The 24,537-nt window shown below is 31.1% G+C and overlaps 1 protein-coding gene across 1 annotated transcript; it reads right to left on the minus strand.

Annotated features, from left to right (window-relative positions):
- Positions 1–625: 625 nt before the first annotated feature.
- On the minus strand, positions 626–22,691 carry LOC134709920 (furin-like protease 1, isoforms 1/1-X/2). The gene is made up of 15 exons (XM_063570044.1): positions 22,662–22,691; positions 18,183–18,263; positions 16,737–16,865; positions 16,208–16,272; positions 14,577–14,665; positions 11,331–11,503; positions 10,853–11,056; positions 9,609–9,713; positions 9,210–9,313; positions 8,905–9,014; positions 7,198–7,315; positions 5,883–6,187; positions 4,623–4,679; positions 3,581–3,700; positions 626–843 (listed from the first exon to the last, which is right to left on the minus strand). Exons 1-15 carry the CDS (start codon positions 22,689–22,691, stop codon positions 626–628), a joined length of 1,908 nt encoding a protein of 635 aa, XP_063426114.1.
- Between the last annotated feature and the right edge of the window lie 1,846 nt (positions 22,692–24,537).

The following is a 24,537-nucleotide window of genomic DNA, read 5'->3' on the forward strand; positions in this document are numbered from 1 at the left end:
TTTTGCTACGGGCCCTTGAAAACCCTAATTTTGATACTTTTTACTTTTTTTGGTTTATTATCGTGTAAAAAATCAGAGTTCCACAATTAAACTATTTTTCATATATCCAATAAAGATGAAGTAGACCAATTTGAATAATTTTGACTTAAAAAATATATAGTTATGTGTTGATATAAGAAAGTTTTATCAAATTATGATTCTTTTTTTTGTATCAAATTCACCATAGTGTCAATTTTGTAAATTTGTGATTTCTCTCTGTTTTAGGAAAAAGATGCATATAATTTCAACTTCTTTGTTGTTAATGATTAAAAAAATATACATCAAACAAAGAAAAGAAAAAAAGTGACATGGAATGTTCAGGTTTCTGGTAAAATAATTTTTTGTATCCCGCATCTAGATAAAAAAACTTACTTGATTAGAAATAAGATTCGAAAAAAGTATTACTCGAAAAGTAGTTATTGTAAATACATTTTTGTCTCTCACAAAGTTAAGTTTGACTATGATATTTATTAAATCATTGCTATTTACCACATGTTTTGGGAAAAAGATTTTAACAAGACTGAAACGTCAGGACCATACATCCTTAAGTATCAAGGGTATTTTGAAACATTGTTGTTTCCGTTTATTATGCAACTGCACGTCTTGAAGCGCCCACTGTTGCTTCAGTCGAAGAGTACTTTGCAACTACAGCTTCAACAATGCCAGTCAAAATTACAGCGACAGTACCACATGCTTCAGCAGCTACTGTTGTAAGACAAATAAGGAGATCTGGTGTGATCGCCAATGACACAAATATCCACCAGTGTTTAAATGACGAAGACAATCTTATACCACCACTATCAGCTGAGAAAAAAAAATGGAAAACAGTTATTACATAATAGTTTTTTTCAGAATGTATTAGGTCATCATTAGAAATTATACTGACACACATGTCTCTACTATTCCGGAAATTTATACTAAAAAAGTCCGTAAATAGAAATGAGAGTTTTACTAATAACAAATACAATGTCTAACTATTCTATCGTTTATTTCTTATCTTATCAGTTAAACTGTATACATACAATGCATTTTAAATATGTCATGACATTTTCTAAGATTAGGATTGCTTTTGTACTTGCTTATTTTGTCTGACAGTTTGTTTGTGCATAACTGTCGGGAAAAAAGTTATACATTTTAAAGTGATTTTCATATATCTGTTCTAGTTGTAAAATATGTCTCTTATATTCACCAGAATATCCTAATCTAAATTGGATGATTTGGGATATAACTTCTGTGTTGGTCAAATGGTTACAATGTTTACCTAGCAAGATATCATTTATTACTTCTCTAGGTCTAACAGCTTAACATGATACAATAAAATGACTAACGAGAAATACATGAAATTGGTCTTGATTTGATATAATGTCCTTGGTTGTCCAACAGACCAATAATTTAATTGCAAGTTTAGTCTTGCAATTAAAACATTTATTTTAAAAAATACTTCACCGAATATTTCTGCCTCAATTGTTATAAAACTTCAAAGAAATTGATATGTATATATTGTGTCCTGAATTATATATCAAAGCATTAAAATAGAACCATATTGGCATACTTTCTCTTTACAAGCTCCATCGTTTTGATATGGTGTTCATGCGCAAGTTCCTTTATTCAAAATGTGATATACTTGCCACATAAACTAATCAACATGACATTACATGACAAATTTAAAGCCGCTTCAACTACATAACTATCAAAATGCATCATTGATTTCCTGATACGTTTTCAAATAATTATTTTATGCATTTACATAAATAAACGCATATGCACATGAAAAACCTGGATGGGACAGAAGATCGTAGTTTACTACCAAATGAGAATATTTAGATTAACACAATGGGTGCCAAATGGGGAGAATGATCTGTTTACCCTTCAGGAGCACATGTGTTCAGTTTAAGTGTTTGCTGGGGTTCTAATTGCTTAGTTGTTTATGTTGTGTCTTGTGAACTTTTATTTGTCTGTTTGTCTTTTTCTTTTTTAGCCATGGCGTTGTAATATCTATGCTTTTGACTGTTCCTCTGGTATCATCGCCCTTCATTGACAACCATATTCAAGGAGCATTTCTAGTACTGATCTTGTACATGCATCTTGTCAGTTTAATGTCTATCATAACAAAGTTTGGTAATATGTATTTACATCAAATCAATTAAAAACAACAATCTTGATTATCTAATTATTCAACTAGAATTTTATTTTAAATTTGGTGCGAACGGACCTTGGGGGCGAATGTGCGAGGTGCGAATGTGTAGGGTTGAAGTATTTTGTACTTGTCTTTGTTTGGCGATTCGACCCAGTATATAAATAAGGAATTCACAATAATTTAACAAAATATGCTATTTGTACAATTATTAGTTATCAAAGGTACCAGGATTATAATTTAGTACGCCAGATGCGCGTTTCGTCCACACAAGACTCATCAGTGACTCTCATATCAAAATATTTATAAAGCCAAACAAGAACAAAGTTGAGGAGCATAGAAGATTCGAAGTTCCAAAATGTGGAGCCAAATACGGCTAAGGTAGTATATGCCTGGAATAAGAAAATTCTGAGTTTTATGAAAAATTCAAAGTTTTGTAAACAGGAAATATATACAAATGACCACATTATTGATATTCATGTCAACACCAAAGTGTTAACTACTGGGCTGGTGATACCCTCGGGGACGAAACGTTCACCAGCAGTGGCATCGACCCAGTCGTGTTAATAGTTATAAAAGGTATTAGGATTATAACAACAAAATTATTTTGATGTCAACCTGTGCGAATTTCAAACGCGCAATTTTACACCAGTACTGAACACCTTCTATCCTTTAGCGGTAGACTTTACATAGATAAATTTAGTCGTATAAGATAAGCAAACTGAGGATGTTAAATTTGATGTTTGCATTTTTGTGCTTCTTCGTTACATTTGTTGTTTTATAATGATATTAAAATGGTAACATAATATTGACTGCGGTACCCCTATTTTTGACATTTTTACTCTTTGAGTATGTTTGTTTTGTTCATGCATCGTTGACAATGTAATGGAATTTGATGCGACTGTCATACAAATGAGAGGTTAAGCTAGCTATAAAACCAGGTTCAATCCACCATTTTCTACATTAGAAAATGCCTGTACCAAGTCAGGAATATGACAGTTTTTATCCATTCGTTTAATGTGGTTGGACTTTTGATTTTGCCTTTTGATTTTCGATTTTCCTTTTTGAATTTTCCTTGGAGTTCAGTATTTCTGTGTTTTTACTTTCGAAGACATTAAGCTATCCAATTAAAGAGTAAATACTGAATGATCTAACAAACCATGACACAGCTGTTCTCCTCAACATGCGTCATAACATTTAAACATGACAAAAATATGAGTAATATGTAAGACAAATAGCAGTTAATCACATTCGCCTTGCGATACTTATTTGCATTTCTTTAATGATTTATCAAATTTTACAAATCAGGACAGTAAATGGATAATATCAATGTTGGGTCTTTTCTTGTCTTTCCTTGCCTTTTATAAGAATCCAGATATGAAAATTGATAGTTTTATAGGTACTTACTTGAATTGGTCTGACAATTTGTTCCAGAAAAACCATCAATACACTGACAATTATACGAACAGACGTTATTTTCACACGTCCCATTGTTATGACAGGGTGATGATATACATACATCTATATCTAAAACATGAAACAATATCCAGATGAACTGAACAAACTGAACATAGACTATAATATATAGAACGAAGAAATTGTAAGTATACGTTTTGAACTGTTGCTACTATATGTATTTTATGGTTTATCTTTATTTTATGGTTTATCTTTATTTTATGTATCATTTTAATACATCATTTGTTTGTGTTCACAGTGTTCTATGTTTGATTTCATATGGTAATAGTCTGATTGCAGTTAAGTACATTCTTCATGTGCCAGTCCCATGTCTTTTATAGTACTTATATATTATTTTTTTTTATACCTATTCGATATTTTCTGATAATTGCTGATATTGTTTTTTTTATTTTTTATTAAAAGTTATGACATCATAATACTCAATATACTGAAATTCAAAAATATTACAATCATAATTTTAAACGCTATTTTTGAATTTTTTGACAGAATAACCACGCTGTGTGTTTTAAGGCACATGTTATTTGTTTGAATCGAGCTGTTAACCAAGTAGTTAACACTTTTTGACATGATAATATTTGGATTAAGAAACATTTGTATATCATCTTCCTTTTGCATATGAATCGGAAAAATTAAGGTTTTTGATGCCACTGATGGTCGACGCTTTGTCCCCGAGGGTATAATTTTTTAGTCCTCAATGCTTTCCAACTTTAGACTTATTTAGATTTCTAGCTATTCTGATCTAGGCGTCACTGATGAGTCTTATGTAGATAAAACGTGCGTCTTGCTTGTCAAATTATAAGACTGGTACCTTTGATAACTAATTACACTTAATTGTCTCTTATAAATACGATACGTCGTGAGTGTAAATGTGTTATTTTTCATCATTTTAGATAATTTGCGATCTAATAGAACATGTCTCTTTGACACATTCCCCATTTCCATTCTCAATTTTATGTAGAATTGTTTTACTTACGTGGAAGAGGATCAGCGGACGTTCCGTAAAATGTGATTGACCAAGAACTGACAGTTACTAAAATATTGAAAAAAGTTAAGGTTGGATTAAAACCTATAATCGCGCAAGGAAAATGGGTGCCCTTAGTTAGGAAATGACAAATAACAATTTCAAAGTAGTATTACTTGATTACGACGTTTTATAATTATGGATATTCATAATTAAAACGATTAAAACGTTTTTCACAAATTAAACGATAGGCATTGAAGTTTATTCAAGTTTTTGAAAATAAGTCGAAAAACGTCAACATGGTTAAAGGTGTGTTCCGTGCAAAACTCATGTGATAAGCATGTCCATCCAATAAAAAGTGAATTAAAATGTTCCACAAGTAAGGATTTAAATCTCTTTTGTGCCTAAATGTTTTTTTTATTTCTTCAAAACACGACAATAAATTCGTTGTCATATGTTCACATCAAAACAGACCGATTTTTTTCTTTTGACGATTATACAATATGGATTCGTAAAAAATGAGTTAAGTGTCAATTACAATCTTAATTTTGATAGCTGTTTGAATAGGATTTATGCATTCCGACAGCCCTCAACAGCGTCTTTTTAAAAAATTTATTTAAAACGTATTATGAGTTTCATGCGGAACACACTGTACATGGAAGTTGGTGCGACTGTCATACAATTGAGGGGTTTTGCGCCAAAATACCAGGTTGAATCCACCTTTTTCTACATTAGAACATGCCTGTACCAAATCAGGAATATGACAGTCATTGTCCATTCGTTTAATGTGTTTTATCTTTTAAATTTTTCCATTTGATTAGGGACTTTCCGTTTTGAATTTCATCGGAGTTCAGTATTTTGGTTATTTTACTTTTTTCTGCATTACTTCTAGCAATTTTGGTTTTATGACCCAAATTCTATTATTCTAGTTTGGAAATGAATGCAAATTAAATTTGATCTATTGGCTAGTATTTGTTTAATATTTGTTTTATAGAAACGTTTGAAAAATATTTTTGTTTTATAAATATCAGTTTTTTTTTTATTTATAGTGTTATAGAATTTCAATTAAGATTTTATCAGAGTAATTATTCATTTGATACTTTCTTGACAATACAAAAATTTATTAATTAACTTACCAATTCATTGCATTAAATAACAATATTTGAAGATGGATATCGTGATAAACAATAACAATTATCAAATAGTGCATAGGGATAAAAAGCCTTAGTTTAATGCTAATCCACAGATTATCAAAAGATGAAGTAAACTCACCGACCGATAAGCCCCTATATGATTTAAACTTCAAAGTCCATTGTCCATCTGCAGTGTCTCTCCAAAAATGAACGGACATAAATGTCCATGATAATGATCCAGCTGAGCTGTAATAACTAGCATCCTCATTTCTATAATGCATTAAATGACTTTCCGTTCCTGCGGGTGACACTAGAATAAACTCAGTCACACCTCGGTATCGAGTGTACGAGAATGAAATGTTAATAGTCACATGTTCCAAATAAGAGCAATCAGGAGCCGATATTAATCTCCTGTCTGTTCTGTAGTCTGAATTTGATGTTGATCTGCAAAAAACATATTAATTAACAAATGTTATGATTCTGTTTTCACTTTAATGTTAATCATATAAATTACGCTTCATTGACTAAATTAACTAGAGGTAATGAAACCACTGAAAATGATTCCCTTAAGAAACATGAATAAGGCCGTTACTTTCCTCGTTTGAATTATTTTACATCGTCTTATCGGGACCTTTTATAGCTGACTGTGCGGTATGGGCTTTGCTCATTGCTGAAGGTCATACGGTTACCTATAGCTGTTAATGTCTGTGTCATTTTGGTCTTTTGTTGATAGTTGTCTCATTGGCAATCATACCACATCTTCTTTTTTATATGACCATTGTCGGTCATTCGAAGAGAGCAACACAAAAAAATCTATTCATTCACTAAGTCCAAATCTCCATCACAATTTTGGGGTTTTGCACCGAAGTGCTGACTTACCACAGAATAAAAACAAACACTTAAAATAATCAAGGGTATCACATAAAAACAGCACAACAGAACCTCACATTGCCTATCACACACTAAGATCGTCGCACAACAGTGACGTCACAGGTAAATTTCAAAATAATTGATATATTAAATGCAGTTCATGTTAAGTTTTGAAGTTATGGTATTTTATGTATGTTATAACTATGACAATAGATATAGGAAGATGTGGTGTGAGTGCCAATGAGACAACTCTCCATCCAAATAACAATTTAAAAATTAAACCATTATAGGTTAAAGTACGGCCTTCAACACGGAGCCTTGGCTCACACCGAACAAGACTATTTATATGGAATTGTGGTAGGGAATAAGAGGAGAAAAAACATCAAATTCTTTTGGCAACATATTTTTTTTAATGTATTTTTTTTTACTGAAATGGCGTTATATTTGCTTCAGATGATAGAAAAACTTATTCCATTTATATGTTTGTACTTTTAAAGTTTATTGCGTACAGTCGAAATTTCTGCAAAAACGTTTTTCTCAGGTTCAAATACGTTTGGATAGTTATTAATGTAGTAACGATTTACCCAGATCCAGTGAAAGGTGATGTCGTGCATGTTGTTTGAGACGGAACATTAGTCCAACTTGCAGCCTGAGTTACCATAGCTTCAGCGTCCATAAAACCAAATCCAAGAACTTGACTATCTGTATAAAAAAACCATTTCGAGATACTTAAAATTGAGAATTGAAATGTGGAATGTGTCAAAGAGACAACAACCGACCATACTTGTTCAGATATGAAACGTTAAATCGGAATTAAAAATGAATATACAACAAACTTTTATTTTCAAATGTTAGAAGGATTACAGAAACGAAGTATTATTCCTTTGTTGTAATTTTGAAAATGTATATTGGCGAATTTCGTTTCTCCAATTTGGAGATCAAAAATTGGATCTTGTTACAAGATCACATATTTGGAGGAATTTCTTTTGTTAACACAAAAGCTCTGCAAGAATATTTTCACAGTTGATGTGCTTATACTTAAGGAAGCAAGTTATTCCGTACCATGCACCTTGACCCTTTCGTGCCTCTGCCATTTCGTACTAACATTTGCCATTTCGTACCCAACATTTACCCTTTTGTACCCACGATAATATCTATTTCGTACCCTGGTGAATATGGCTCATTAATTTTGATGGAACCTTATTTTTCTATAAACATTACAATTTTAAGAAAAAGTTTCCTTTAATAAAGTTTTTAAAGGTATGGTACAGATTTTTTTTTTTTATCACAAACTGACAATAATTGCGGTAGCTTGTCATGATAACAAAACATTTGGTATATAATATAGGCCTTCTTTTGTTTCCTCCATTGACAATTGTGTTAAACTAAGTTTTTCCTAAAAGTTTTTTGCTAGGATTTATATGAAAAAAAGGTATCATTTAATACTGCAAATTGATTCTCTATGTCAAACTTATTGGTAGCCAAACATTTTCGAAAATGACCAACGAAATACATAGTGCTTGAATTTTTACAAACTAATTGCTGTGTCTACATTTAAGAAAAATCTTTCAATGTTCATCGTTATATAAACTGACTAACTAGTCAACATTTTTCATTCATATTATCGGAGAAATTGCATCCTTATTTATTCATTTGTTATTAGCAGAAGTTAATCATTGCGCAATTAAACGTGACAGTCAAACTGTGTACCTTAACCCTCACATTTTATGGTTAGATTTGACTATCAAAAGATTTCATTTACACAATACGCGTAAATGAATCATGATGAACTAGTAGATGCTAACAATGCATGTTAGAGGCCTGTAGTTAAATAACTGTCGTTGGAATATGTCTGTCGTAATACTTTTCCGTAAATAAAGCCGTTAGCTTTCTCAGTTCAACACATGTCTGTTCATTTGATAGCCGACTTTACGGTAAGGATTTGCACATTGTTGGAGCCCATAAGGTTGCCTTTACATCTACTTCATTTGAACATTGTTGCATAGTTTTCTTATAGGCAATCTTACTGCATCTCTATATTTTTATATGGTATGATCTAGCTTTAAATTTATATTGTAGCATTCACACCACACTGCTGAATCATCTTTGGTAAATATTCAAACGATAACATTGATAGCTGATGACAATCTTTACGAATGATACTTTATACTAATTTTATAGATTTTAATGCACAATAATACGCCTTTCTTTGTTAAATGTCACCAGTTACGTTTGACACCATCAGTTTCATTGTAGTACACCATGATTTTATTATATTAGAGAGTACATACATTCTTTTCCCTTTCCATTTGTCTGCCAGCTAGAATAGGAATCTGTAAAACCATTTCTAGATGACGTCAGAACAATTATGTGCTGAATATCTCTCCACGTGAGAGCAGAACTAAAACAAAATTAAGCATAATGATATCTACATTAATGATGTATCAAATTGATGTTTTAAATTTTCAGGTACAGGCTGAGTCTTTTTTATCAGGCAAAAAATTAACTCTTTACAAAAAAGGCATTCCAAATGATTTAGAAAGTTTTTTTAATCGTTTTAAAAAGAATAAATATACCAGGGTTAGTAATGACTCACTTTGCTTGGAGGGCTAACGCAATGATACCTGATGCGATAGGAGTTGAAAACGAGGTTCCCTGTATTCCATCACTTGTACATCCGGAGGAAGTCGTTGTTGAAGTCTACAAATAAGTTTAAAAAATGTTTAAAATACAAGTAGTTGTCTTCCACAGGAAGCCAGTATTTAAAAAGGTTGATCTCAACATACTGGTGTGATTGACAATTAGCTAAATGCAAATTGTGAAAAGTGTAAGCCTTTGTTTTGGACGTTGAAAAGAAATTCTTTGCACGGTGTTTACACTATATGTTTTAAAAATCAGTTTTTTTGGGAAAATTTAGAAAAAGCTCGACGATTAAAAGGAACAAAATACAAATAAATTCATTCCTCAACACAAACATAACGTATTGTAGACTCACTTTGCTTGGAGGGCTAACGCAATGATACCTGATGCGATAGGAGTTGAAAAACGAGGTTCCCTGTATTCCATCACTTGTACATCCGGAGGAAGTCGTTGTTGAAGTCTACAAATAAGTTTAAAAAATGTTTAAAATACAAGTAGTTGTCTTCCACAGGAAGCCAGTATTTAAAAAGGTTGATCTCAACATACTGGTGTGATTGACAATTAGCTAAATGCAAATTGTGAAAAGTGTAAGCCTTTGTTTTGGACGTTGAAAAGAAATTCTTTGCACGGTGTTTACACTATATGTTTTAAAAATCAGTTTTTTTGGGAAAATTTAGAACAGCTCGACGATTAAAAGGAACAAAATACAAATAAATTCATTCCTCAACACAAACATAACGTATTGTAAAAACCACAAAGAATTACTTAATAATGCAGGTACACTAAATATATGCATAATCTTTCAAATATTCATACGGTCGGATCGTACTCGTACGGTTTGGCTAATTTAAGATGTTGGTCAAGTTTATAAGATACCACTGTATATTACTGGTCAACATAACGGAAATCCTAATTAATTCAAAAAGTTAAATTGTTAATGAAATAAAAACTGAATATTTTAAATATATGAAAAAGTCTAGTTAATTTAATCTGTTTAGCTCCTGTATCTATCATGTCAGTAATATATGATGTCTTATTATGCTCACTAATTTTGTAGTTACAGAAAAGTTGGAAGAAAATATCTTAGAAAATATTAGTAACTTTACTACAAGATACCGGGCAAAAACTATAAAAAAAAAATCCATTGAGAATATAATGAAAAAGCGACCAAGCATTAAAAAGTGAGCGAGTGAGAGATTTAATTTTAATTAGATTGGGCACGCATCGACCAAGCATTAAAAAATGAGCGAGTGAGAGATTTAATTTTAATTAGTTGAACGTACCAGAAACTAATGCAAAGACTGCATACAGAAGCTTTGGTGGTACTCTAATGATCCCAGTTGTTGAAAAGATCTTTCCAGATTAGTGTTGAGAGTTGATGATGTATTTCACGTTATTCATCTAATTGTAATAAAATTAATTCGTAAATTCAATAAAACATGTTTATCTAAAAATTAACCCATATTGTCCAAATACATATATGGTCTAGTTTGTCCTAGACCGTATGAGAGTATATTTATATGGTCTGACCGTACGAGTATGGTAGGAACGTACGCGTTTTAATACGGTCTGGAACATTTTATATATTATGTTTCTTACTAAATATCTATTGTTACTACTTCCACCGTAAGTCGCTACTAATGCAGCGGCACATACTTCAGAGTACCACGCATTCTGTCCTTCTTCTACACTTGTCACACCAATAGTGTAGATGCTATTTACATATCCGTCTCCATTACAGTTATCAGTTGTTTGGCCATTACCTGCTGCCCATGTATAAATAACGCCTTTACCACCCCTGCCCTAATGATCAATAAAAAAATATCAAATATAACTTAAATTAACAATATATAGTGTATGACGAAATGTATTGCAGCAATGTTCAGCATACAAAGTGCTTTGAGCTAGATTTCAGTATTTGTAAAATTTCGTTGATATGGAAATTTGAACGAGTATTTTTTTCTTTTTTTGACCATTGGCAAAAGTCTCTAATAAATTAAACATGGTTTCAATTAATTTGAATTTCATAAATTGCTATAAGAGATTTTTACCGTAACGTATTGCTTTTTATACATACAGTAGTAACTCCGGATAGGAAGGCGTCTGCAGTTATTGAACCAGGTCCAGAAAATCCATATCCATCTGAAGGACCCCAGCTGTTGGAATAAATATCTACATCGCTAAGATAATGAATGAGTGCCTGTGCTTCTTGTGAATCCGTCAGTCCCGAGGTACCAAGAATTCGAACACCTTTGAGGAGACTAAATAGTTATTTTACATGGAAAAGAAGAAAGGTGTCATATAACTAACATTTCCTTTATGAGGACTTAAATACAATTTTTTTTTTTTTTTTTTTAAACTTGATATGAAACACAGTGGTCATATTTGATGTTTGCAATTGCAAATGTTTGGAAAGGAAAAGAATTTAAATGTAGTTAACACTTTTGTTTTTGAATGCCTTCAGTTGATATGAATAATCTAAAAAGAAAAAATCTAAAAAATACCAAAATCCGAGGAAAATTCAAAACGGAAAGTCTTAAATCACATGACAAAATCAAATGATAAAGCACATCAAACGAATGGACAACAACTGTCATTTTGCAACTTTGCAAAAACTAGGTATGAAATGTAAATTTTGGACAAAATATGACGTCGTTTTTAATTCCAATATAATATATATTGTATTTATTTTCAAGGAAACAAATATACGTTGTAAAGGATTGAAGAATCTTATCATTTTTTGTTAGTTCTAGTGGCCAGGCGAAGACTGTTCAAAAAAGTTCTAGAACGGTTCTACCCGTAGTGTAGAACTATAAAAATTAGCTCTATGGTTAAGAACTTAATTTTATTTTCTAACATAGAGGTTAAAAATCTGTTCAATTTTACAATTGATATAAAAATTCCGAACTCCGAGACCGATCCATAAATATTTGGACAATGAACTGCACTTAATCTAAAATACAATTTTTTTTCCTCTCTCAGTCAACTATTAAGATTATTTGCAATATATGTGATGCATGCATTCACCGTTCTGTGTATTTGTTTTTGATATATTCTTAAACTATACATAAGATATTCAGTTATAATATGATGGTTTATACGCCGCCACAATGCAATAGTGTATACAACATGGCGGTGTCAGTTTATTTTCGATTTATGAGTTTGGCTGTCCTTCTGGTATCTATCGTCCCTCTTTTATGAAACGTCAGGCATTGCACTTGTTGTTGGCACCAAGATTACAATCTTAGGCTTCTGGCATATCTTGGTTTATTGACAAATTAAAGCTTGATATAATGTATATAGATATAGGAAGATGTGGTGTGAGTGCCAATGAGACAACTCTACATCCAAATAACAATTTAAAAATTAAACCATTATAGGTTAAAGTACGGCCTTCAATACGGAGCCTTGGCTCACACCGAACAACAAGCTATAAAGGGCTCCAAAATTACTAGTGTAAAACCATTCAAACGTGAAAACCAACGGTCTAATCTATATAAAAAAACTAGAAACGAGAATCACGTATATATTACATAAACAAACGACAACTACTGTACATCAGATTCCTGACTTAGGACAGGTGCAAACATTTGCAGCGGGATTAAACGTTTTAATGGGCCCAAACCTTCTCCCTTTTTCTGAAACAATAGCATAACATAGAAAAACATACGATAAAATATCAATTGGCAGACTTAGCTCAATCAAAAAATATATATGTTATGTGTAGACAGTATTGACACCTCTACATCTTTTTGGTTACTGTGGATTCATTATTATTCGTTGGATACCAATTTTCGTGGATTTCGTGGGCACAGTAAAACCACGAAATTAAATGTTCAACGAATGATATTTTTTCTATAGGTTTGTATGCAGACTTCATCATAACCACGAAATTAAATATCCACGAATATACAAGTTTTTCTTAATCCACGAAAATTGGTACCCACGAAAATAAAAGAATCCACAGTATTTATTTTGCATGAGTACCTGTCTAGTTGGCGCATACCATATATCTTGTACAAACATTTGAACTTTAATTGTTTACCTATACCTTGAGTGGTTACAATATTGTAAACATATATCTTAAATTGTAACTCATTCGACTTTATATAAAATCTAGGAAATGCTGAATGGTTAACTACACATAACAATCATAAAACAAAGATGTGAACAATTAAATGCCATTTATATTACTCAATATTCCTTATTCTACAAACAAACGTTTTCGTTTTTGAAGAATCTTTAAGTTTAACTGTAAGTTTAATATCAAACTTGATTTCAGATACTACAAACGCCTTTGAACCAATAGTTTCAAATGGTAAAGTTGAAATAATCCCTTCGTTAATTTCACGGATGCCATCACGAACTGATTGACTGTTATGGAATAACCGTTACACAGATGGTATCGGATATGTTTCTTTCCTTTTCATGAATGGTAGCTACCGAATCATAATATTTACCGGGTTTGTAATAACATGAGCAACACGTACAGTGGGTGTCACACGTGGAGCAGGATCTGTAAATCTATCCGGAGCACAATTGTTGGTGGGGTTCTTGTTGCTTAGTCTTCATTTTTCTATGTTGTGTCATGTGTACTATTATTTGTCTGTTTGTCGTATTCATTTTGTGCCATGACTTTGTCAGTTTATTTTCAATCTATAAGTTTCACTGGTATCTTTCGCTCCTCTTTTATAGGACGCTCATTCCCGGTTTCAATTTTCTAATATCTAGATATAAGCCTTCTTGACTTTGGACGTATTTTAATGTATAACATTAACTTGTATCATAAATTCTTACTTCAAATTAATTTAAAAAAAATAAGTGATGTTACTTGTTTTGTCTTGAAATTGAAATATTTGACAGCCTTTTTTATTTAAACTGCTGATTATTATCACTGTATCACTTCCGTTGATCAATCATAATCAGAACACAAACTATATAAGAGTATATGGTTAAATTTTCTTATTAAGGTACTAGATATTTGATAGAAAAATGGTTTGCAATAAGTACTCGGACGAGAGATCATGATTGACATCATTGTTGACATCCATCGTCACTGCAAAAAGACAAGTTCAAATATGAATTTCTGTATATTCTCCACGGTAACCTTTTGATTTAATGAATTATAATCATTTAATTAAGTCATATTTACTTTCTTTTTTGTATTGGCCCTGCTATATATTCTCAATCAGATGTATTGATCCTCGACTCTTCGTATCTCGGGGCCAGTACCGCTTAATTCGAATCCATGACAGGGTCAATACAAGAACAGCCAGTTAATAACACTTAACAATTGAACTGTCATGCATCAACAAATAATTACCAATTATAGATGATTCAAATGCTACTCCTACTGTGCATTCGCTGTTATCCTTTTCTGCAGCTATAAAACCTGCTACTTTCGTACCATGGCTACAAATATTTATAGTGCTAACAAGTTAAGGATGGATTTACTCTTAAATAAATGATTTATCGAGCATTATCAAAGACGTTCGAAATTCGAAAACTAACATGAATATAAACAAATCTCACATGTCGATTTATTATTATCATTGTTTTATTTTTGTGTTTAACATTATGAGACAATATTGACTGCTGTTTTTTTGAAATGTTTAGCTGTTATGTCTGTTTGTTTTGTGTACGCATCTTTGTTTATTAAATGAAATTTGATACGGCTGTCATACACGTGAGAAGTTAAGCTAGCTATAAAACAAGGTTTAATCCACAAATGTTTTCATAAGAAAATGTCTGTATCGATAGAGAAATATGACAGTTGATATTCATTCATTTTGTGTGTGAGCTTTTGATTTTACCATTTAATTAGGGTCTTCCGTTTTGAATTTTCCCTCGAGTTCAGTATTTTTGTGATTTTACTTTTTACATTTAATCATCCATTTGTTGTTCATCGTTTAAGGAAATTAAAATTAGCATTTGAGTAAACACAATATGGATGGCATGCTATGAATCGTTCAAAATCTAGTAGTAAGATAAAATTGAGAATGGAAATGGGGAATGTGTCAAAGAGACAACAACCCGACCAAATAAAAAAAAAAAAAAACAACAAAAAAACACAACAGCAGAAGGTCACCAACAGGTCTTCAATGTAGGTAGGTACGCTACAACAAGAGGTAGGTACGCTACAACAAGACTTTCGAGACGGTAAATAAAAAGCAACTAAATGAAGTTGTATTTATTCACGAATATATGCGTAAATGATTTATATACGAGTAAGACTATATTAAAAACTAAATATATCTAGTCCTTCGGTCTTTGTTAGTCTTGTACTATTTTAACTTTTAGCTTGTTGTGAACAATTTGGAGTTTAGTATGACGTTCATTATCACTGAACTAGTATATATATTTGTTTAGGGGCCAGCTGAAGGACGCCTCCAGGTGCAGGAATTTTTCCCTGCATTGAAGACCTGTTGGTGACCTTCTGCCGTTGTCTGCTCTATGGTCGGGTTTCTGTTTCTTTGACACATTCCCCATTTCCATTCTCAATTATATTTAATAGTTATTTCACAACTAGATGATCGACAACATTTTCTATTGAATGTAACAAACAATATAAAAAATGACTTGGATATACCAATGTTATTATATTTTACACAAATATTTTGAAGGGTTCAAATTACGTTGCCCTTTCTCCGTTGTGAGCCTTATACATGAAGCAATATTTTTTTCTGAAGTTATCGTTATTATATATAGTGCAATTTGATGCAACTGTCATAGATTTGAAAGGTTTAGCTAGCTATTAAACCAGGTTTTACTTTTTCTACCAAAGAAAATTCATGTACAAAGTCAAGAATATGGCAGTTTGTATCCATTCGTTGATATGTTTTATCTTTTGAGTTTGCCATTTGAAAAGGCACTTTCTGATGGAATTGTTTTATAATATGTGCACATTATATATTCAAATAAACTTTATCATTTAAAATTTGTATATTAATCTACCTGTCACCAACATCTGGTGTGGGATCTCCATCCGTGCTTTGATAGTCATAACTGTTGGCTGTGTCCTGAAATTGACACGTAAATGAGACAACAGTGTATACTGATAAAATATATTGTATTAAAATAATATTCGTGAATAAATACAACTTCATTTAGTTGCTTTTTATTTACCGTCTCGAACGTCTTGTTGTAGCGTACCTATCTCAAGTGTGGGTTCTTGTCCGGGTCAAAGGAAAGACTTTAAGGTATGTAGTTTCTTACTTTACGCTTCGAGGGAGGCATTAATGAGAAAAAGCAATAATTTAACGACTCATGTTGATGCCATATAATAGCATTGGTGGTATGTTGTTTTTGTTGCTTTCTAATGCATTTGTACGTATATATGCAGGTTTTCCTCATTTGCAATTTGACAGTGAACAAGCCTTCTTCTTGAAATTCATACACTATTTGCCTCCTCATCCATGTGACTCTTTATGCATAGATATATCTTATTATCTAATAATACTAAAAAGAAGGAAATTCAAAATACCACATTTGCATGTAAGTCAGTATGATCTGTCTGTAAGCCGTCGTCTAAGATAGCAATTTTTATTCCCTTTCCGGTATACCCAGCATTCCAGGCTTCATTTACCCTCATAGAAGGTAACACGTCATCATTCTGTAAAAAAGAAATATGTCATAAATGAATGAAAGAATTATCATTATTGAGTGAATATCTGTTCTTAACATCAAATTCCTACTGATTATATTAATTCCGTTTATGTTGCCCTAAAGGAATACAAAGAGAAACAAAATACAAAAGATTCCATCGAGAATTATAAGTAAAATATGAAGGAAAGAGCATTATGACCAGACGAAATTGACAAAAAGAAAAACTACAACAAACCTTCACAGAATAATAAAAACTGAGCAACTCCAACATAAGGACCTTTATCTATTAATTTTTCCCCTGAAAAGGGATGTTTTGGTATAAGTTTTCAACCATCATGACCATTCAGAATTGCTTTATTAAGAAAAGTTAAGTAATAATTCAAGGATACATTGTTTTATATTCATTAAGATGGGTTACATTAGTAACGTTAAATTTTTAGGTAATAGACTGAAGATACCATAAATAGTTATCAAAGGTACTTTTCTTATTATTTGAAATGTCAGTCTGCCTCATATCTAAACTAACATCTACAATTGGCAATGAGGGTTGGGTGAAAGCAAACATTGTTAAAGTTTCCAACTGTGAAACTTTCGTTTCTTTTTAAGAACATTCTAGCAGCCCCAGTAAAAGGAGTCATTTACTCCGAGAGGATAAAACACTCCAGGGCCTTTGTTTCCTATCATGATTTATTGATAAATGACTGATTACTAAGAAGCTTAAAAACCAGGAGTTCCAAACAGGTAGCCTATTTTAAATCATTCCTTTGTACGTTTACGGACGCCTGCACCAGTCGACTGACTGCTTATGGATATCTGTTTCAAAGCTGAAATTCCAGACATTTTATAAACGGTATAACTGACTTCTACATTTGATAAAGTCTATACCTTTAACATATACATGCGATAGTTCCGTCTTTTTAAACTAAAACAAAACAAAACATATTTCTGCATGTCTATATCAGATAATAAGTTACACAACATGATATATGTCATCAACTCATTAATTTGTCCAGATGTATTGCTGTTTATAGTATTTCAAACAAATATTATATGCATTTTGGATTGGACAGATATGAATATTCAGTGGTGGATGTCATTTATTTTGCAGGTATTATTTTTGGTGGATGTTTAATTTCGTTATAGTCTTCATACATTCCTTTAGAAAATTGTGATACGTTGAACATTTGATTTCTGTGTTTATCTGTACGCACTGGTTTCGAAATGTGTTCAAAATTGCCAGCCAATTACATGATGATATTTAATGATAATGAAATAAGATGACTTAAGTCATAAATGGAAAGACATTATTCTGTTATCATCTTACCAAGTGCCACAAATTTGGCCATTCTGTGTCTGTAGTCTTCGGTACTCTGGGATATCTTTTTTCTTGTGTTACATAATCTACCTAAAATAGTGAAAACGTAGTGTCTTTGCCAATTGTTACTTAACGCTAGTCTGGCATAAATACAAAATTTTATCTTGGTATCTGTAATGAGTTGATTTACTGATTTGTCTATTTCAATTAAAATTTGATTGACGTGGTTCAGTACTTATACATCCCGTCATTGTCTTATTGTACTATGGTTAGTTATTTCATTCTTGTTTTTCGTTTTTTCTTATGTGCCTTTTTATTGGATGTAATGATATATTTTCATAGTGATTACGATAATAGTACAATATTGTATTTATGAAGTTTTTACCTATTAATATTTGTGTTAAATTTTATCCACATAACATTGCAGACATGAGGCGAATGACATTGCCATGCAATGCTTTCTATTAAAATTACTTTGACGAAACTATGCCTTAAATTACAATTAAAATTAGAATTACATGCATTTATTAAAGTAATACTTAAGAATTGAATGGTTCTTTTTGTTACTTTATTGGGGGGGGGGGGTGAAAGCGTTGACCGAAGTACATTTTGTATGAAGCGCAGAAGCGCTTCCGCGCTTATTCTGAAAATATGCGCATGGTCGACGTTTTTTCAACCATATGAAGTTACTAAAAGAAGCATTACATTTTAGCTAGGACCATGAAAACACGTGTTTATAAAATTTCTATTTAATTTACCTGTGCACTTTATTGAGGGACCGTGTGTCATCATGAATGATAAATTTTATTGTGTAATGCAATTGACTAAGGAATAACGCGAAATTGCAGTTTAACCAATCAGAATAACGTATTATTATGAAACATGCACCTAATGTTATTATATTGAATTACAATTAAATTTGTAAATTAATGCATACTCTTTACATTTGTAAATTAATGCATTGAATTACTCTTTACATTTGTAAATTAATGCATTGAATGACTCTTTACATATGTAAATTTATTATCAGAAGGAAAGAAAAGTCAAACATTTTGAAAAATTAGATGAAGTCAATGCTGTTATATGCAGTAACTGTTTCATGCACTGCATTTAAGCACACATGAAAATGTCAATTCACTAGGGCTAGTAAAGGCAACAATAGTATATGTAGTGTACCGCTATTAAAAAGTCAATACATTTCAACATCATCAAGGTTTTGCAGTTTCCAACCTTCATGTGGAAGATGGAGTTTAATACTTATTTCAACTTATTGTGAACTTTAATTTTATGAATACACTTTCTTTCTTTTTTTAATTTCAATCAAGATATTTGCGGAGAACTGCTTTCCTAATTATGTCAATATCATCATTTTTTTTATAGAGCTTAAATCATGACCAAGTGTCAAAATGGCGAAAAGATTGATAGTAAAACACTCGAATTTGTATTTTATGAATAAGTTCAATTATCTGTTTTTATATGATGCCAAGCTATTATTTGATCTTTTGATCACGAGAAACAATTTCATAACAAGGCTTCTCAACAAAGACTATGATAACATATATATGTGAAAAAATAGAGATTGACAAATACAAAACAGAAAATCCTTAGTCATAAGCCTTTATAGCTGCATTTTTTTTTTGTAATGTGTTTATTGGCAAAGAACTTCATATATGTAATATAATTATAGTAAATAAGTTCATAGTACATCAGCAAAATCGAGACAAGTACATAAAGTTGATATTTTGAATCCTTCTATAAACGTATATTAGTATTATTAATAATTTTAAAAAGGATAGAAGTGTAAATCTAAGGCAGCATGGATTGGGTAGATATTTTTATTACGTGAGAGTTAGTTAAAAAAAATCATTCTATTAGTTGGAGCCAGGGGTTCCAGCAGGTGTACGCTCTTTGCAATGGTTTATTTTTATAAAATATTATTTTTTCAATGAACAAATTTTCTTTAAGGTAATTTTTTAAGGCTACATTATTTACTTGTCTACATTGCATTTTTGTTTTGTATATATAATATTTGGTTAATAGTATTATGAGATTTTTTATGTAGTTTTTTTCTGTTTTTTTCTAATATCCCAAATAAAACAATATCTAAATTAAGTGGTAGTTCAATTTGGACTTTTGCAAATATCCATTTATTAAGTTCTTCCCAAACATCAAAAACGTTTGGACATGTCAAGAATATGTGTTCAATAGTTTCTATTGAGTCTGAACAGAAAGTGCATTTATTGTTTTGTGAGACTTTAATTTTGTAGAGAAATTTATTAGTTCCCAAAATTCTGTGATTAATCCTGTATTGGAGCCACTGTAATTTTGAGTTTTTAGTAATGTAAAATGGAAGTCTGTATATTTTATTTCAAATAATATTATGTCTATTTAGGATTAAAGACCACTTTTCCTGGGATGTGATATTTGTTATTTTTTTATTTAAAACATTATACATGTCTTTTGATCCTTTTGTAGATTTCATAAATATAGAAATAGTAGTTGGTATAATTGGCCCATAAGGCTTCATAAGCTGATTATTTTTAATATTAAGACTTTTTATATAGGAATAAAAAAGCTGACATTACTCCTTGAAATATAAGAAAGTTGGTATCAACATCATATGTTTTTTTTTAAATTCCTGCCAATTCATTAAATGTCCATCATTATCAATTAAATCATTTATTAGCCAGACGCCCTTTTCAGTCCATTTTTTATACAGAGGGGTTTGATTACCAATTTTAATTTCATTATTATTCCAAAGATTAGATGCGATAAAATCATATTCGTTCTTAATAGCTACTTTGGTTTGTAGTTCAGTCCAAGCATTAAAAACCTCCAGCCAAAAAGGATTTCTTACTTGCGTTCTTGGACCTACCAAGAATAATTTATTTAATTCAATTTTTTCAGTAAAAGTTAGTAACTTACAATAGTTATTAGTTTGTTTGATTCTTCTTCTTATCCAAGTTAGTTTTAATCCTTTGATGTATTGTTTTAGATTTAACATGTTAAGTCCACCCAGTTCATATATTTGAGCAATTATTTTCCTTTTAATTTTGTCTGGTTTACCATCCCAAATAAAATCAAATAATTTTTTTTGAATTGATTTAGTAATCCATTATTAAGATTTGGTAAAGTTAAAAATAGGTGATTGAGCTTTGAAATTATAAGACTTTTAATTATTGTAATTTTTCCAATTGGGGATAAGTATTTGTTAGACCAGCTTTTCATTGTTCTTTCTATCTCTTTAAATTTGGGTTCAAAATTTAGTGCTTCCATTTCTTGTAAGTCTACTGAATATTTAATACCCAAGAGCGTAAATCTGTTGGAACCCCACTCCAATCCCCACTTTACACACATTGTATCTTGACTATATTTCTTTTTCCCAATCCAGACTACCTTTGTTTTCTCTAAATTCATCTTGAGACCAGACCATTCAGCATATAGTTCTAAACGCACCAAGAGATGCATCTAAGGATTCTGGTGAATCATTTAAAATAAGTGTGGTGTCATCAGCATATTGTAATATCAAAAATTCTGAGTCTTCAATAGTAATACCTTTTATGTTTTCGTTTTTTCTTAGTAATATTCCTAAAATTTCAGCACATAACAAGAAAATGTAAGGGGATAAAGGATCCCCTTGTCTGCAACCTCTTTCAATTGTAAAAAAAATCTGATAGAAAATTATTCTGCGTTATTGCTGATTTAGTATTGGTAAAAAAAGTTTAAACCAATGTTTTATGGAATTTCCAAAGTTGAAAACCAAGAACTTGTTCTATAAAATCCAGGATATTGTATCAAAAGCTTTTTCGAAGTCAATGAGGAGGAGAATGCCTGGGGTATCATTTTTTTTCAGTGTAGTGTAGTAAATCATATATTAATCTGGTGTTTTCACCAATAAATCTACCAGGTATAAATCCGGTCTGGTCATTATTAACTAAAATTGTTAAAACTGACTTTATCCTTTCTGCAATGCAACTTGATGCTAATTTATATATATTATTTAAAAGACTGATTGGCCGCCAATTCTTCATGTATTGTTTTGGTTTGTCACCTTTTGGAATGCAAGTTATAATACCTTGTTTTTGGGTAATAGACATTTCCCCTTGATTATAGCTATATTTAATTGATCTATGTATGAATTTACCTATATCAGTCCAAAAAAAATTAAGAAATTTATTTGTATATCCATCCGATCCAGGGCTTTTCTCATTTTTCATTCTTTTAATTGCATTAGTCAATTCTGTAAATGATATTTCCCCTTCTAACGACTCTTTCATACTTTCAGATAGTTTTGGTATATCTTTATTGGGTAAGGCATTGTTCAGATTAATAGATTTTATAGTCTCATTTTTGGAATATAGATTTTTGTAATAATTTTTGGCTTCGTTTAGAATTTGTTTTTGGTTTTCAATTATATTTCCTGATTGATCAGTTAATTTAGGAATTGTTTTATTGACATAATTTTTTGTCTCTAAATTTATGAAATACTTTGACGGTTTCTCTCCTTCTTCTACCCATTGTGTTTTTGACCTTATGTATTGACCCCTCATTTTATTTTGTCTGATAATTCTAAGTTCTGTTTTCTTTTTTTTCTATCTGTTCCAAAATTGGGTTATTTCTTCCAACTTGTTTATATCTTCAGCTAGCAAATGTTCTAATTTATTTGTTTTTTTCTTTTTAAAAGAAGCATACGATATTGTTTTCCCCCTTATTTCAGTTAACAATGTTTCTAAAAATAATTGACCGCTAATTGTGAACTCAATTTCACAAGAGTCTACTAAGTTTAGGGTTTCTCAATTATATACAAGAGAAGCATATTGTTCTTTAGTTTTATTTATTACATCTTTAACAATATGGATATAATCTGGATCATATAAAAGAGAATTGTTAAATTTCCATAGACCCCTCCCAATTCTGAAGTTATTAAGTTTTATTTGTAAAATAATAGGCGAGTGATCTGATCTATAACTATTTTGTATCTTTAAGTCATGTACATTTGGATAAAAGCTCTGTGAAACTAAAACAAATTTTTATAGCTGAATTTGATAGTTTTTTTTACGTTGTTATGTTATTCCACTGTCCGAGGTTCGGGGATAGTTTGGATCGCGCCTTCTGTATCTAAATTCCTGTTCCAAGCCTTTAATTCAGTGGTTGTCGTTTGTTGCTGTGCTACTTTTGTTCCATCAATCATGTGGTATATGAATTATGCAGTTAGTTTTCTCGTTTAAATTGTCTTCTATTTTTTTCAATTGAGGTTTTTTTATAGCTGATTAAATAGTATGGACTATTTGTTGAAAGGCCGTACGTTGTTAATCTTTGTGTCTTTTTGTCTCCTGTGAATAGATTGACAATCACACCACATCTTCTTTTCTATATTTTTCGTTTTGATTGTTGACCATCTTTTTTTGGACGGTGATGTTTATTTCATTTCTCCATTCGTTCTGTTTATCTCACAATTTGATTGCTTTTACCGTTTATGTATTCACGTTTTAAATTTCAATAAACGGACTTAATGTGTTACTGATAAACTGAAGAATATATGAATCATTTTATTTATTGAAAAAAAATTAAAACCTTTATTTCACACCTACGAAGTAGTTATTATGAAGGTTGGCTGTAGAGTATTCATTAAAACAGGGAATCGCAATTCTGATTTTACGGATTTAAAACCCCCGTTAATTAAATGATCCATCTAAGTTAATTAATACTTTGAATATAATTATTCACATCGGTTGTCAATTTAACACAGTAGTACAGTGTATACATAATCATTATTTGGTCCTAATATTTATTTTGATTTTGAAAGATTAAAACAGAACTTAACATACATTTTTTATACATTGCATAGGATCCTGCGTTATTAAAATTGTGTCTGAGGTCTGTACACTAAATCCGTTGGAATTTTTCTGCTTGATACTTCGGTCTAGGAGAAGTTGATTTATCTTTAAATTGTTGTTGACGATAAAACAATATTTTTAGTAAAATCAATTGCTACTGATTTTTTTCAGTTTGTTCTTATATCTGGCTGTTACAAAACTGGCCATGATATGGAAGAGTTTGACACTTACAAACAGGTCTACGCCCGACAATTTTTATTTGCATGTCGAAATAATGATAAAGAAATGTCCTTTTTTGACTTGAAACAAGAAAATAAGTTCAGTGACACTTTTTCTTCTTAGATCATATGCATATTATTTAAAACGGCAACAGTAGTATAACGCTGTTTAAAAGTCATAAATCGATTAAGAGAATAAACCCCAGTTTACACCCATCAATCGAAGGAAACACTTCAACTATAAGAGGAAAACACCAAAACAAAAGAACACAAAAGTGCAACAAAAAAACCCGACAAGACAACATACAT

The sequence above is a fragment of the Mytilus trossulus genome, chromosome 3, assembly GCF_036588685.1.
Source record: "Mytilus trossulus isolate FHL-02 chromosome 3, PNRI_Mtr1.1.1.hap1, whole genome shotgun sequence".
NCBI classification, from domain to species: Eukaryota; Metazoa; Mollusca; class Bivalvia; order Mytilida; family Mytilidae; genus Mytilus; species Mytilus trossulus.

Excerpts from the sequence above, each read along its gene's own strand:
- LOC134709920 (XM_063570044.1), bottom strand. The coding sequence starts at position 22,691 with ATGGGTAGAAGAAGGAGAGAAACCGTCAAA. Across the intron at positions 9,714-10,852 it reads GTAGTAACAATAGATATTTA|ACTTCAACAACGACTTCCTC; the intron begins GTAAGAAACATA and ends ACTTATTTGTAG. Across the intron at positions 3,701-4,622 it reads GTCCGCTGATCCTCTTCCAC|ATATAGATGTATGTATATCA; the intron begins GTAAGTAAAACA and ends TTCATGTTTTAG.